The sequence below is a fragment of the Atractosteus spatula genome, chromosome 18 (genome assembly GCF_055471065.1).
Source record: "Atractosteus spatula isolate fAtrSpa1 chromosome 18, fAtrSpa1.hap1, whole genome shotgun sequence".
Taxonomy (NCBI): Eukaryota; Metazoa; Chordata; class Actinopteri; order Semionotiformes; family Lepisosteidae; genus Atractosteus; species Atractosteus spatula.
This window is the reverse complement of record NC_142723.1, coordinates 7295580-7310196: the sequence shown is the minus strand read 5'-3', so window position 1 is coordinate 7310196 and position 14617 is coordinate 7295580. Positions and strand designations below refer to the sequence as shown.

The 14617-nt window shown below is 38.3% G+C and overlaps 1 protein-coding gene across 7 annotated transcripts in view; it reads right to left on the bottom strand.

Moving 5' to 3' along the window:
• Positions 1 to 13901, bottom strand: part of tnrc18 (trinucleotide repeat containing 18) — an 85441-nt gene extending 71540 nt beyond the window's left edge. For 5 of the 7 annotated variants that reach the window (XM_088937061.1, XM_088937065.1, XM_088937066.1 and 2 more), the window contains exons 1-2: positions 13519 to 13901; positions 11931 to 12261 (exon numbers count right to left, since the gene is read on the bottom strand). In XM_088937061.1, coding sequence (XP_088793187.1) covers positions 11931 to 12141 — 211 coding nt within the window. In that variant the 5' untranslated portion in view covers positions 12142 to 12261; positions 13519 to 13901. Of the gene's footprint in view, positions 1 to 11930; positions 12262 to 13494 lie in introns of all 7 variants that reach the window. The other 2 variants (XM_088937064.1, XM_088937063.1) reach the window with 2 other exon arrangements.
• Positions 13902 to 14617: the final 716 nt, after the last annotated feature.

Here is a 14617-nt window from a genome sequence, read left to right as displayed (position 1 = left end):
AAAGCAAACCTTCGCACCAGCACAGTTTGCATAGTAACGATGTTGTTGCAGTTTATTTTCCTTAAGTATGCAGACCTGAACACACCTCATTTGACAGCCCCGTTTAGAAAGGCTGATTTACAGAACCTCCCAGAGGCCTACAGCCTATAGTTTAACAATCCCCCCCCCCACCACCACCACCCTCCCCACCTCCTCCTACCGCTCCCCTCACAGGTACCTCAGGCAAGAAAGGAGCTCAGAGCTCAAGAAAGAAGAGGAGCCAACTGCAGCTCGTGTCACAATCCTGACCTGCCCATTTCAATCAAACGGAAAATCCGCCCACCCTACAAGTCCGGGCCAAGAAGAAAAATAAAAAGGAAAAGAGGGTTTTGAGAACAGGCTAGGGCTCAGAAGAACCCTTCCCACTTACTCTTAAATTACCAGCTTCCCTGCTGCTGCAAATTAGAGCAAAAAGCATAACAGAAACTTAAACCAAATTAACACCAGATTTGTTTGCTTTAAACTTATATTAAAGAGAAGCCCTACCTTTGAAAATAAAAAAAAACGGCACCAGGGCAGCTTAGACACAGACAATTCTGGTTCCTATGTCCCCAATCGGAATTGTTCATGCATAACAACGCAAGTAGATTGAAGCACGGACACACCCACTCACTTCAGTGTATTTTAATGCCGTATTCCAGCGCACTTTTTAGATGGGGCACTATGTGGCAATGCAAACATAAAGGCAAAAGCGAAATGCAGGACAGCTACTACACGAGCAGTGAATGCTTGGTGAAAACAGTGAGTGAGATAGGATTAATTCCGCTATCTATGGAGGTGTCAAGGTTCTCCACATTTGGAAACGGGTGTGTTTTCTGCGGAACACAACTGCTGCCACTTACAAAATAAGAGTGCACACTAAAACTGCATACATGTTTTTCACCACGTCTTCAGGAAATTAAAGGAAAAAAGACTGCAAATCGATTTATTTCACACATCGCCATGCAGTTTTGCCAAGAACATGCTTTTAAGCAATACCACCTGAGCAATTCTTCTTAGGGGAGGGAAGTCTCTCCCAATCGATACATCATCTCCCCCCACTGTATCGCTTTTTAGAAACCGTTGTTCCAGTTCAAACAAAGCCGAGCTCAAGGGTACCAGCTCCTTTCCTTCTGACCACAAATTCCGGAGGTGTGGGACATATTTCAGAGGAATTTTAACAGAAATGTAATAGGCTTTTAATAGAAGTGGCAAAAAAAAAGATACAGAACAAAACATTTTTGAAATGCTTATGCTGAAAAACAAAGCAAAACGCCAAGAAAAATAACTCAGTTGTCTGTGGTTAAAAAAAAAACATACTGTACTAAAAAATATTACTCCTGCTGTACAACAGGAAACCACGTGTACTCCATAAAATATATTAGTCTACAGGTTTCTGCTATGGTCTAGAAAATATTTAGTTTTAAATACCTGCCCTGTTAAGAGAGTTCTATTTCAGCATGTTTATTTTCTCTTTTAAAAGACATCATTACACTTCATAATGGCATGTTAAGTCTCAGTACTGATTTGGCTATAAACCATTCTAGGAATTGTAGTGAATGTCTCTCATCTTCAGCCTTTCCATAGCAAAGACTATGTATTTAGAGGCAAAAAATAATCATTTACAAAAGCCATCATCTAAAAGCAATAACCATCTCCAACTAGAATTCCATTTGCGAGCATCAGCAGCGCATTAGGTATTTCTACAATGTTTTTTTTAAAGCGAAATCTTTTTTCCCCTCGGTTTTAAGATGCCAACGTCTCCGTCTATTATTCGGCATTTTCCAGAGACGTCTGAAGTTATCGCACTGAAAACAGGATCATTTCTTTTGGAGACGGGGGTAAGGGGTTAAGCACAACACCCATTGTCATGATGTATTGCTTTCTGAATGGCCCTTTCTCCACGAACTTGTAAATATTCATTTTTAACCTTAACAGTTATTTGGTTTGGGGGTCAAACTGTTAACCAAACCTCTTTCTCTGCTGACCCCTCTGTCTGCCATCTCATACACTTCCTACCCTATTTCATCAAATAAGCTGAAGGCTATCAAATAAAATCTCCACCCCACACACACAAACTCTCTCACACACACACAACCCTATGTACCAATAAAGAATGAAAGGGAAAAGAAAAACTCTGCTGAACATTTTAAGCAGACCCTCATCCATTATTGATAGGGAGACTGCTGGTCACAGAAAGATGGGAAATTAGTGGGGCTTACAGAAATATGGCCAAGGGATTTGAGCACACTGCTCCCAGAGCTTAATAAAGCCATTGTCAATCTACACAATTTGGGATGCTGTTCGTTAAAAAAAAGAGGTGACAGGTCTTCTGTCCCCTTAAGTCAGATTTCCTTTTCCAATACCGCTGTCCAAGTCCAGAATACCCTTTTTTATCTCGCAGTTATTCAGGATTTAATACAGCCATTGCAACGTCGCAACAATTACTGTGGCGTAATGGAATATAGAAAGAGAAATGAGATAGCAGAATTGAAATGTATAGAGGACAAAATGCAGATGACAATCCAAATTTCTCTTCTGTTCTCCACACTGGTTGGCTTAGGTAGAAATGTTCGCAAGGAAACATTAAAGAAAAACAGCATTTAGGACAGCGGTATTGGGTAAAAAGAGCAATTTATATCAAATGTTACTGGATTTATTTTACAGACAACAAAAAAGTGGTTTCTAATGGAGCCTTCTGTGGAGAAAAAATGCATGCTGCTCGTGTTAATGCCATAAAAATGCCTTTAACTCAATTCCTCTCTTAGAACATCACACATTTCTGAACCTAAATGAAAAAAGGTGCAAACCTCAAAAGAACTTTAAACTTTAGACTGGCTTGTAGCTATGAGAAGCCCATTAAGATGAACCATTGAAGACTCTTGAACCATTTCGAGTGTAATTAAAGAACAAAATAATTCCTGTTTAATGCTTTTGTTTTATGTTCACTGTGCACAATTTACATGATTTTCCCTGTTTTTTTTAGAAGATTCCATATGCCAGAATGTAGGAAGACAAAGATTCATTTGAATAGATTTTAATTTTAAAGAGATGCAGAGCTAGATAAAAATCCCAAGCAAGATCATATGTCATCATTACTAACCTAAAAACTTTATATATTTTTTTTTTTAAATTAAAGTTTTCACTGTTAGTACCCTGTAAGTTTTTATACTTGATTAAAAGGGCCAAAGTTTTTAAAAGAGAGCCGTACCCAGAATGACAAAGGCTTGACTCAGGCAATTCAATTTACAAGTCACATTTGACAGCCTAAGCAGTCAGGTTTTCTCAGAAAATAATACATCTGTAGCTCACCTGAAGGGGAGTGTGGACTGCCAAAAACTAGCCCTCTTCCCTAACCTTTCCAAGAGCTAAATTCACAAAGCACATTTAAAATCTCTGAATCTTAAGTAGCTCTGAGAATAATACAGCAAAGTATTTTGGTTTTGATTGGTTTTTACTTCTTAAGGGTATTGAATAGCAGGTCTTAAGGAAACATTTTTACAGACCCGACGCACACAAAATATTCACCCCTCGTTTTACAACTTTCCAGTGTTTCAAAAAGATCTGCTTACACAAACATGTTAGGCAAAATAAATTAATCATAGAAATCTGTACTATTAGCATGCTTAAAGCTGTTGAGCTGCAGACTTTTCTTAAACCAGGACAGCTTTCCTATAATCAGGCAGTTTCCTTGCACTGTGTGCTGAAAGTACCAGGCACAGAACACTCCTGAAAATTCACTGCTCCACTACCGCACTCTCTGCTAGGATTTCACACACTCCCATAGAGTTAATTATCCAAAGTAAGCTCCAATTTGTTTTTACCACATTGATGGTTTATCGCTGTTAGCTCAGAAGATGGAAGAGATAAGACTGACAGAAACTAATGTGTGGTTACAACGAAAAAAACCTCCCCTAGAATTGTACACATTTCAGAACTGGGTAGGCTGACAAGTATAGACATCTTAAACAATTTTAATGTTGCTCTTTCTAAGGTCGTTTTTTTTCTTTTAACTTTCCGCGCAGATCTTTAACAGAGTCAGCTGTGACAACAGCAGAGATAAGTAGTAAAGACCAAATTAGTTGTGTTTTTTTTTAAGTATCCATTAGTACTAATTAGCAGTAGCATTTGGAAAGCCGGGAGATTTCAGGGCAGCTTTAAGGATATTAAGTCATTTTATAAATAAACATTGGAACTCATTGTTTTAAACAACAGCGAACTGTTTATGAGCCAGTAAGGTTCCCTTTCACACAGTGCTTCATAACATCAAACATACTATACCGAGAAGAGAAACATTCTACCGACAAGGATTCAGATACCTGCTTGATTTAATACATTCACCACAAGTAGAAAGCTCTGGAAAATGGCAACAACTAAAGACACCAACTCCAAAGCATAGCATTTCCTTTTATGCCAGTGGAGGGAAGATGGGCACAGCCATGGGACTGTCATTTATAGCAATAAAGGAAGATTGCAAACCCCCAGAGATGGCTCACATATAATTTCTATCAAAGCAAGCAACAAAGACTTACATGTCGAATTACACAGGTAAGAAGCAAGACAAGATCCCACAGTTCACATCACGAAAAGTGTCAACCCATTTTAAAAGAATTAAGATTTTGTTTCTGCCTTTAACACAGATAACGAATGCAAAGGTAAAACATGTTAAGCATTTGTTTAGTTCTTTAGCAAACTAACGTGACAACAGCCTCAAAAATAAAAATAAAAAAACTTACAACCTCACGCCTAGAATATAATATCTGCATTTCCACACGGATGTCTGGGGCACATTATTCTTAAAATCCGTAAGATATTTCTGGGATTTGTTTTAATTAGTGGTGGTATCTTTATTTCAAACTACGTGTCTGGAGAACAGCTGTCACTTTCATAGTTTCATAATAAAGATGCGGTCAAAACTAATAGCTTACACCATCTACTGGACTCCCCAACAAGGTTACTATGAGGTTAGATGGTTTCCTGTGATAATGAAGTGTGTCTGTGTGCGTGTGCAGTGCTGGTGGTGGTATGGGAGGGGTGGGGGTGTATTTAGATTATAAAATCAACAGTGTAAGATGATATGAAGATCACAAGATCCTAACTTACACTCGATTAGAATCCCAACTGACAACACTGAATTTAAGGGAATCAATTTACCAAAATGATCTAAATTGATAAAATCTGGTGTTATCCACTTTATGATGAAGAACTCCCATACATAAGGCAATATTAGGTAAAATGTTGTAAGGATATTTACAAAACCATATCGTTTATGGTCTTTTATATACATACAATATGAGTTCACTGCATAGCATTCAAACCATGCTGATGTGATAAAGGGATTTGACTTCAATTCAAATTGATTGATACTCAAGGTGTAATAATAGGGTTTAAGAAAACAACTGTGATATGCAAATTACAGAAAGTGTCTGATGGACAATAACCATTTTGTCGACCCAGAATTAATCCTACTTTTCTAAAATGCTTTTGAGCCATTTTCGAAAGGAAATGGTTAAGGTCCATATATTTATCATTCGTAAATACATGGACAGCAAAAGACAGAAAGATAATTTGAGCTACAATTGGTTTAAAAATAAAGTTTAAAAAAACTCTAAACAGAATTTAGTTAACATTAGAAATGATATCTAAAAACACAAGCATTAGTTGATGACATCAAAATGAAGAAAATTTTCACTTCTGGTTGTTCTAGTCAGATTAAACAAGAAAGGGATCTTACAAAATCCGTTTGTATAAAATATCAATAATAAAAAGAATGCAGCAAAAAATATGCGAGCAAAATTAAAACCTGCCTTCAATCAGACTGTTGACTAGATAACAGATCTACTCTTAAATTAGTAACTTTTCATACAATATTTTTCCTATGAGAAGGCTTGTAGAAATATGTTCAAAAAACAGGAATTTACACCAGAGACAGCTTTGTTTTTCCCCGTTTTCTCTCTCCCCTGGGAAGAGAACCTTCCTTCACTGTCAATCAACGAACAGGCTTTCTTCTACGCAAACACTTGGACCATTAAGAGGACCTTTCATCTCCTGGCTTTCTCTCCTATTATACATTCCTGATAGGACCAGATCACGAAACAATAAGGAAAAGAAACCGGCCGAACGACATTGTGTTTCTCTCTTCTTTAAAAAAAAGTTCTGGAGTCGATGTTGCTCTCGCTACGTACTTAAAGAGACATTCTTGTTGCGCAGGTGGTCTCAAAAAAAAGACGTTCAAAGATGGAAAATAAGCTTTACCTTTCTTCTCTTTTACCAACAAGGGTACTAGAAGAAACCGAATTGTGCACATTTCCACCCTTACAGTCCCCGCTAACCCAAGGTAGCCAGGTCTTTTGTGAAAGCCTGAACAAGGCGATTGTGATTTTGCTTGGGCCCTTTTTGTGCTTGGCTACATCAATGCCGAATTTTCAATAGTCCAAGAACCTAGTGTCCTATGGGCTCAGAGCCCTTTTTTCCCTGCTTCTACCCGGGAGGCCAACAGGGAAAACTGTAGTGCTCCTAATACAGACAAGAAATGAACGGTCTAGCTCCTGATTTACATTATAGTATCCACTTCTCTATTCATGTCACAAAATAATTTGCCTGAGTTGTTTTTTTTAAGTAGGCCTCTGAAGTTGCGGGGGGGGGGGGGGGGGGGAATCATGGATAGTTTGTGTCCCAGAAGGAAATAAATCATACCCCCGGCTCAAAAAGGAAAGATAAAATAACCCAGATACAGCTACACAGCTTTTTTTAACACCTACTTCACGGCAAAAACAAAAAGGAAGAAGAGACAAAACTCGCACTCCAGTTTTGTACAGGAAAAAAAAACGAATGATATTTGATCCAATTCATCCTCTGGCATGTTAAAAACCTTGGACCTCCTAAGCAAATGTAATTAGGATTTACACTGGAGGGTTCAAAATTATTTGCAGATGCATAACTGTACTTGCCTTATTTTTAATCCCAGGGTTGGGTTTTTTTTCCTCTAGGCCCCTGGGTGGGTCTCTTCTCTTGGGGGTAAATTCAGCACAGACTCAGGTTCTAACCTGAACCACAGAAACCGAAACTACTGCAAGGTACAATCACATTCTTAAAACACAAGCACATCAGGGTTAAAAACAAAAGTATTCTACCTGTGAGGCAATCTCTTCACCACTTTCATGGGGTCTCCTAACCTTTTATAATAGAAATAGGGCTTTCCAGCCCTCTGTCACACCAGACATTACATTTTACAAACTTTAGAACAAAACCTCATGGGTAGCTCAAAACAACACCTCTCATTGTGTCCGCCAAAAATACTTTCGAACCAATATTACCAGAATTCAGCAGGCGTCTCACATTGGCAAAGCAGCTCATTCGCAGATTCTACTCCTAATGGACTATAAATAGAGTTTTGTGAATTCACACATTCCTGCAGTGCTATCTAAAATTCAAAGAGCCCCAAGATCACACACAAAAAGAGATCTGAAGGAACCTTAATGCAGCATGCAGTCTTAGCTGTAGGAAGAAAGAGCCTATCGGCACAGTAGCACCCAGGTTTCACTATGTCAGATATCCTATAGCTGAACGATCAAGCATTTTCATTAACCCTGTGTTTTAGCAGGTTTAGGCAAAGAGCTCTTCAAAATGAATGAGTTTTATTTATTTTTTTACTACAAGAATAACAAACGATTACAACTACACCAATGGAAAACCAAAAGCCTGGTGAATCCAATGAGAGAGCACTGTCTTTTATTGGTGATGTCTAGTGAAATGAAGAAACTGTCACGACCCATACATTGACCGGCTCTGTCACAGAGAGTAACACAAGCAGAGAGTCCTGGCTGGTTCCCTTGGATGAAGACAGTTACTTCACTTTATGTTTTCAGCTTAAGACTGTCTTAGAGGTTAAAGTGGGTGTTCTCCATGAAGCAAATAGTTTCAATACATCACCTGCCAACAAACACAAATGTTCAAAAAACATTCAACGTTATGCAATATACCGCAGATATTTTAAGGATTTAAGATTTGTTATATGCTGAAATTAACAGTATTGTGAATTAATTTTGAAGCTTCCCTTTAAAAAACACGAACACTAGCAGTCTGTCTAAAATCTAAAGCTGTCCTTTATGGGTACTGACTGCTATATTTCATCATATTGTTCTGTACAGTGGAACATAACCAAAACATACAAGGAAGAAAAGCATTTCTTGCAAATCTTGAGTGTTCCACAAATAAAAGTACCATCTGCATATAATTAGGGTACATTTTGCACAAAAAGGCTATGTAATCATTGAAGTGCCAGAGTATTAAAAGTCATACCATTTTTATTTTAAGGTAAAAATTAGGAATGGAGAGGGAGATAAAAGATCTTACTTATATGGTTATTCAAATGAAAGCACAAACCATAAATAAGGGCCACACTACGCGTGAGACATCAGCCTGTAGAAAACGGCAAGGTTAAAAACAAATTTGACCCTAGCATGGAATAAATATTGCTGTCCAAATTTATTACAATTGGTCGACTGCCTGCTGTAATCATACAATTCTGAAACAGCCATATTACAAACGTGCTTTCGGGTTATTCTAGACAGCGTACAAAACACCAGACACACTGAAAAATCAACTCAGCTGGTGACCGACAGTAACAAAGCCTTTTCTTGAGTCAACCTGGTAACTTCACCCTAAAGTGAACATTTTTTTTTCTAAAGACACCGTGCTGTTATCTGCTAGCTATGGAGTGGTACTCCATAATAAAACGTTCTCTCTCTTCTTGTAATGAAAAACTATTGAGATCTGCGCTTTTTTTTCTCCTTAGGATTATGTTCTTTGCCCTGTCTGCATATTTAATCTGCTTGTAAATGTCTTTTGCTGAACTGTAATTGATAGACAAGGGTGCAACGTTATACAATGGAAAAGAAAACCGACAGCTTCTTTTCCCAGCGCAGAATGAAACAAAATGCTACACAGATTGAGCTTTGAAACTGTAGTATCAGCTCTCTCCAAGTACAGATGCTAGGAGAAATTTATTTGCAAGGTGAACCGAAAACAGGAAAGGAATATCTGCAATCATCAGATAAAGATCTACCATCAGTTCGAATGGGTTGGAAAATTACGATAGCATATTGCTTTTTGTATAAACAAATCAAAACAGAAACAGGCCTGCCGCTCATTCTCCCATGCAAGTCCATAAACGTAATGTAGCTCTAAGTTATGGATGTATAAAATACTTAAACAAATTCTAAAATGATGGATTTTCTTAATCCAATCGCCCCGGACGATTTAAAATACTGTGTAAATTAGAGCGAGACCCTGAAGTGTCTTGGAAACCCACCGCATTCTAATTTATACCTCAAAACAAACATTTACCTTTATATCTCCATAAAAAAACATCAGCACATGAAACGTCCACGATGAGCAAGATCGATCTCGCGTCCCATAAAGCGCTTGAACTCCTTACAAAAAGTGCCCCTGTTTGAGTTCACACCCAACCCCCCTCCCCCGTCAAAAAAAAAGAAAACATTAGACTAAGAATGATAAAATTGCAGGTATTTGCTCAAGAGAACAATAGAAAGGCTCCGCGGTCCACAAAAAAAGCAACGGAAACGACAGCTTTAGCAGGAGTTACAGATGCTGTTATACATAAGTACACAATGCGAATAACAAACAGTGCAACAAATGCAACTATTCATGGCGGTTAACATTTTACTGCTGTGTGATATATGGTCCCTTTTCCCTTCTCCGCCAGAGATTCAATATTCTACGTTCCTCCAAGGTATGGCTGCGCTTTCTGAATTGTTGAATTCTCTTCTACGGGACTTCATTTTATTTTCTATATACCAGTATAAAAGGTCGGAAATGTGTGTGTGTATGTGTGTGTGTGGGGGGGGGGTATCGCGAAACGTTCCGCTCTGTTAATCACCACAGAAAGTGCAATGCAAAACGCGTCTCATGTCCAATTTCCAGGTGTTACGTTTAACATAAAACGGTATTCTAATGCTTCACACCAACATTCCTGACTTGTCCATGAGCCTGGAGTAACAAGACGATCGGCGTTATAGCGAGCAGGCGGCCATTTCGAATGGACATCTTGACCGGTGACAGAATTTTTAAAACGCGAAAGAGGTCACTGGGTCTTAGCAATTTACAAAGGTTGTCTGTACTTCCTACAGAATTTGAGGTTACGGGGGTTAAGGACTAAAACCCCAAAATATTTCATAAGCCCTTTAAAACTCGGGCATTTAGGAAGGGGACTTGAACTACTCGCCACACTTTATTAGGACGTGGTACTTCACCCGAAATGCTCACGTTTGAACAAAATAGGACGCGACTGCTTTCGTTCAGTACCTCAGGTTTTTAAATGCTAAATTCTTTGAATGCGTTTAAAAAGTGACTAGGACTCAAACAACAATCCATAACGCAGAGCAGGCAAAACTTGAACAGAGATAAACCTTGAACCTTAAGACAGACTAACTCAAATATTTGATATGGGTGGCCGTGGATTCTCCCCTCGGCTGATAAGCATAATGTCATCTGGAAAGCGTTTGCTGTACAACCTATCGGACGCGTTTGAACCGTTATTTTGGTATGCTATAAGATCTAAGGAGAAATAAAACGACAAATTCGCAGAAGGTGGATAACTAGGCTCGATTAAAACCTTTTTATTTAAAAAGAGGCCTTGTGTGAATTGAAAGGATGTTAAAAGCGACCGATTTATAGACATTACAGCGGATCTACGATGGAGGAAGATAATTTAAGAGGATTTGTTGTCGAGCACTGGACTAGTATAACCTTATCTGCACGAGGTGAAGCGTGGATCATATTACCCAGAGAGCCCACCTCCTTTCACGGTCGCGAATCGCAAGCTTTTACAAATTTCAGTATCACACATTTTACTCAAGAATAAAATAATATGAAATACTAAAGAGGAGAGACCACAGTGCCTTTACACACACGAACTCTGAAGATCGGAGTTATGGGAGTGCAATACACGTCCCCACGCCTTTAAAGGACGAAAATGCGCTTTACATTCATTTAGACACTAACACCAAACACTACTAAGTAAACTGACTTGCAATCTTTCTGCTTTATCTACATTACAAAATACGTCTGCTCTACAGGGCGCTGTGCCAAACACAAGGAAAGCACTAAAAACATGTAACGCAATTTCTAAAATAAACAAAAACAGGATTCAGGCAGCACCAATAAGCAGCCATATTTGATACTTTGTAATTGTTGTGCAATTAATATTGTTGAGCTGAAGAGTTTTTTTTTCTGTTCAGCCCCGCTTTAAAAGTATCCGTTTTCCCAGAGCCTTTCACAAAAACGATGTTATTTGCGTCCAGGGTGTGTAAAGTAACAACTACCCGCATGTGCCCTTGAATTACGTAACACTTCAAACGTTTACATTTAGTCCAAGTAAAGAGAGATCGTTCTAAATTTATTAAATGAGGAACTTTTAGCCCACGTCGGAACTGAGCTGGTAGAAACCGCACTACACGAATTGCCTCTTTGGTTACTGTCTTATTGGTATTAACACACTAAGGGAGCTTCATTTTATCCACTGTTCTCAATTTTTCAATAAAGTTTAAATTAACAGTAAGAAAAAACGATTACCGTTCTCACACCTGCCCCCTCCTAAAATATACATACGGTTGTCTTGTTTGTAAATCATCTCCACAGTACGCCACAAAGTGTTTTTTTTTTAAACGCGGCATATTTAGTTGCATTTAACATATAAAAATCCCACAGGACTACCCAAGAAAAATGAACAAAACTAAAACTCGCATCAAACCGATTTTAAAACAAATCCCCGTAAGCGTCAATATATTCATACAACACTTCTTTTTTATTTTGTTAAATCCGGTTTCTATTCTCAGCGAAACCTCTCCGAATTTTAAGAAAGCTTCAAAACGGGGATTTTAAAAACTCACCGTGATGAGAATGAAGATTCATGGCCGATGACATGTATTTTCCAGTATGGAGAGGCGCCGGGTGCCCCGAGCCCAAGTGACCGGGGGAATGTGGAATTCGCCCGGCTGCGGTGGCTGCTCCGAGCCGGTGAGACTCCATAGCCAAACTCGGGAGCAACGGAGGAGGTACGTGGACAGATCTGGGGGGTCCGAAATCACGGCCATCCATCATCCAAAACAGGTAAACGTGATAAAAAGAAACGGTCCGGTCAGAAATTCCGAGAAACCCAGGCTGTTAAACAGTCCCTGTATTTCCAGGCAAATCGGTGTCCGTTTTAGGCATTCTGCTTACCTAAAAATAAAGAAAATACTTTTAAACACAAACTTTCAAACTCCCTTAAAGTAAAATACTACATTAAACTCTGACTTTAAATTTTCACCCCGAATAAACCGAACAGTACTTTTCCCGGAATGTTTTTTTTTATTTTCATTGGTCCCATGTCTATTTTCTTGTTTTGAAGCAGTCGAAAGCTTTACTGCATTTTGTTGCAAATCACGAGCTGTTCTTCTAATTCAAACGCGGCATTCAAGACTCTGTTGTACCCCGAAATTCCCACTTAAAAAACATCTAAATTATATACATTTATGATTTAGTGTGGTTTAAATCAAGGCCGTCTTGATTGCAAGATTCCCCTGAAGGCAGTTTTTAACTTAAAGCAAAATCTCTTAAGCATTCATTTCACAGCTTAAGGAACGTATCGCCATTTTTTCCCTCTAGTGAATGTCCCATAATGTAAATAAACAATCGGTGCCGAATATATTGTCTTGCATCGATATAGCGATACAAATATAAAACATTGGAACATTTTTGAAGGGAAACAAAATCCAAAGGTTTCTTGACTCAGAAAGCTTTAAAACTTGTCTCTTTACTACAACAAATGAATTGTAATATTTACATTACAAGAAGATACTTCCGTAGATATAAACAAAAATATACCAATATTCAAAGAGTTGTTTTGTTCCTATTATAACAAGTATAGGAATTGTGTAAAGGATTAAAACACCTAGCAGTCAAGCCATTTCAAAATCCTATAGGACTGCTTCTCGCCTTGCGCAGATAGATGTAGCCATTAAAATATGCTCACAAAAGCCCGAAAAATATCTAAAATATGAATAGACTACCCTACTAACTTTTCCCCGTGCGTTATCAATTTTCTGGATTTGTTGAACTCTTGTGAGCTTTTGTGGACTTAAGTTTGATACCAATGTATCGCTTTGAGACTTACATTTTATACGAAATAAGTTTTAACCTACTGTATATCAAAATTCTTCCGAACAGTAAAGCACGTATACAGAAATCGCCTAAAATGGCCAATTCGTGTTATAATTAAAAACAGCCTGCTCCGTGTAATCACGAGATTGCTTACATCGGCTTAATTTGCTTCTTTCCGATAATATTATATCTTTGAATAAGAAAGTATTGCTTAAAATGACGATAGCGTAAAAAATACATCACTCTCCAGGTTATAAAAAAAACTCAAACTTAGTTAAGTTCACATCTTCTCTCAGAATATTATAGCTATACCTGGTTTTCAAACTTCTTACTTACAAAACTTCTTCAAAATTAACTTCTTTCTCCATCTTCTCTAACACACACAAAAAAATCACTTCTTATGGCTGCCGTTTTTACTATTTCGAGAAACATCTTCTGGATCAAATCCCATTTTATAAACCGTTGCCCGCCTTTTAATTTAGGTTTTTTAAAGAAAGAAATTCAGGAGTCCACTCTTTATCCATATGGTCTGGTTTAAAAACATCTCCTCCTGGTAAAAAAAAACACCTCGGTGCTCTGTTGTGATCGAGTCCCACATAAAAATTCCAACGCTTCGGATAAATCCAGCCGTTTGCAGAAAGATTTCAAATACTCCATATACAGACTATCCGTAGATAAGCTATAGGCTAACATTGAAAAAAAAACCTCCAAGTCCCTCTCTGTAGATCTCGGAAAACTCTTTAGCAATGAAACGAGCATTGTTTTACAAGCCCCGCCTCCGCACGACAGAACAGCCAAATGTCGCAACGAATACTATGATTGGTCGCTTGAAGTGCCGATCACTTCAATGTAAACACTTTGGCTCGACGCCAGTCCTATAAAACCAATTATGGACCAAGGAGGTTGTGCGGTTTCAAGGCTCCCCTCGTCCCCCCGACCGACTGATCAAAACAAGCAGTGAGAATTTTTAGGCAGGAAGTTTCAAGGCGGCTCCCCTTTTCAAGCTCTGCTGATCAAAATAGCAGAAGACGGACCTGGTAGTGGATTCAGTTCAATTCAATTGTGCTCGGTTCAGTTCATTTAGATCTCCGGAAAGCTTTTCAAGTTCAGTTTTTTTTTTTTAAAGAAGGAGTGTGTAGGTTTCACCGGGCAGAACTATATTCTTCTGGAAACTAGCATGTTGCTAAAAAAAAAAACAAAGGCCTGGGGTAGTTTAACGGCTTAGGCGAACACAACGTTGGTTTAACTCGATTTTTGGCGCAAGACGTGTGGCTAACTGAGAAGAAATATTAAAAAATTAAACCTATTTGAGACTGGGCGGGCTCCTTTGTAAACTAGTTCAGCCTGGTAAGTGAATGAGTAATTTCAATATGCTCTCATGAAATACGTTCAAAATTAATACAGCTATTTGTAAACTTCACTGATTGATTAATAT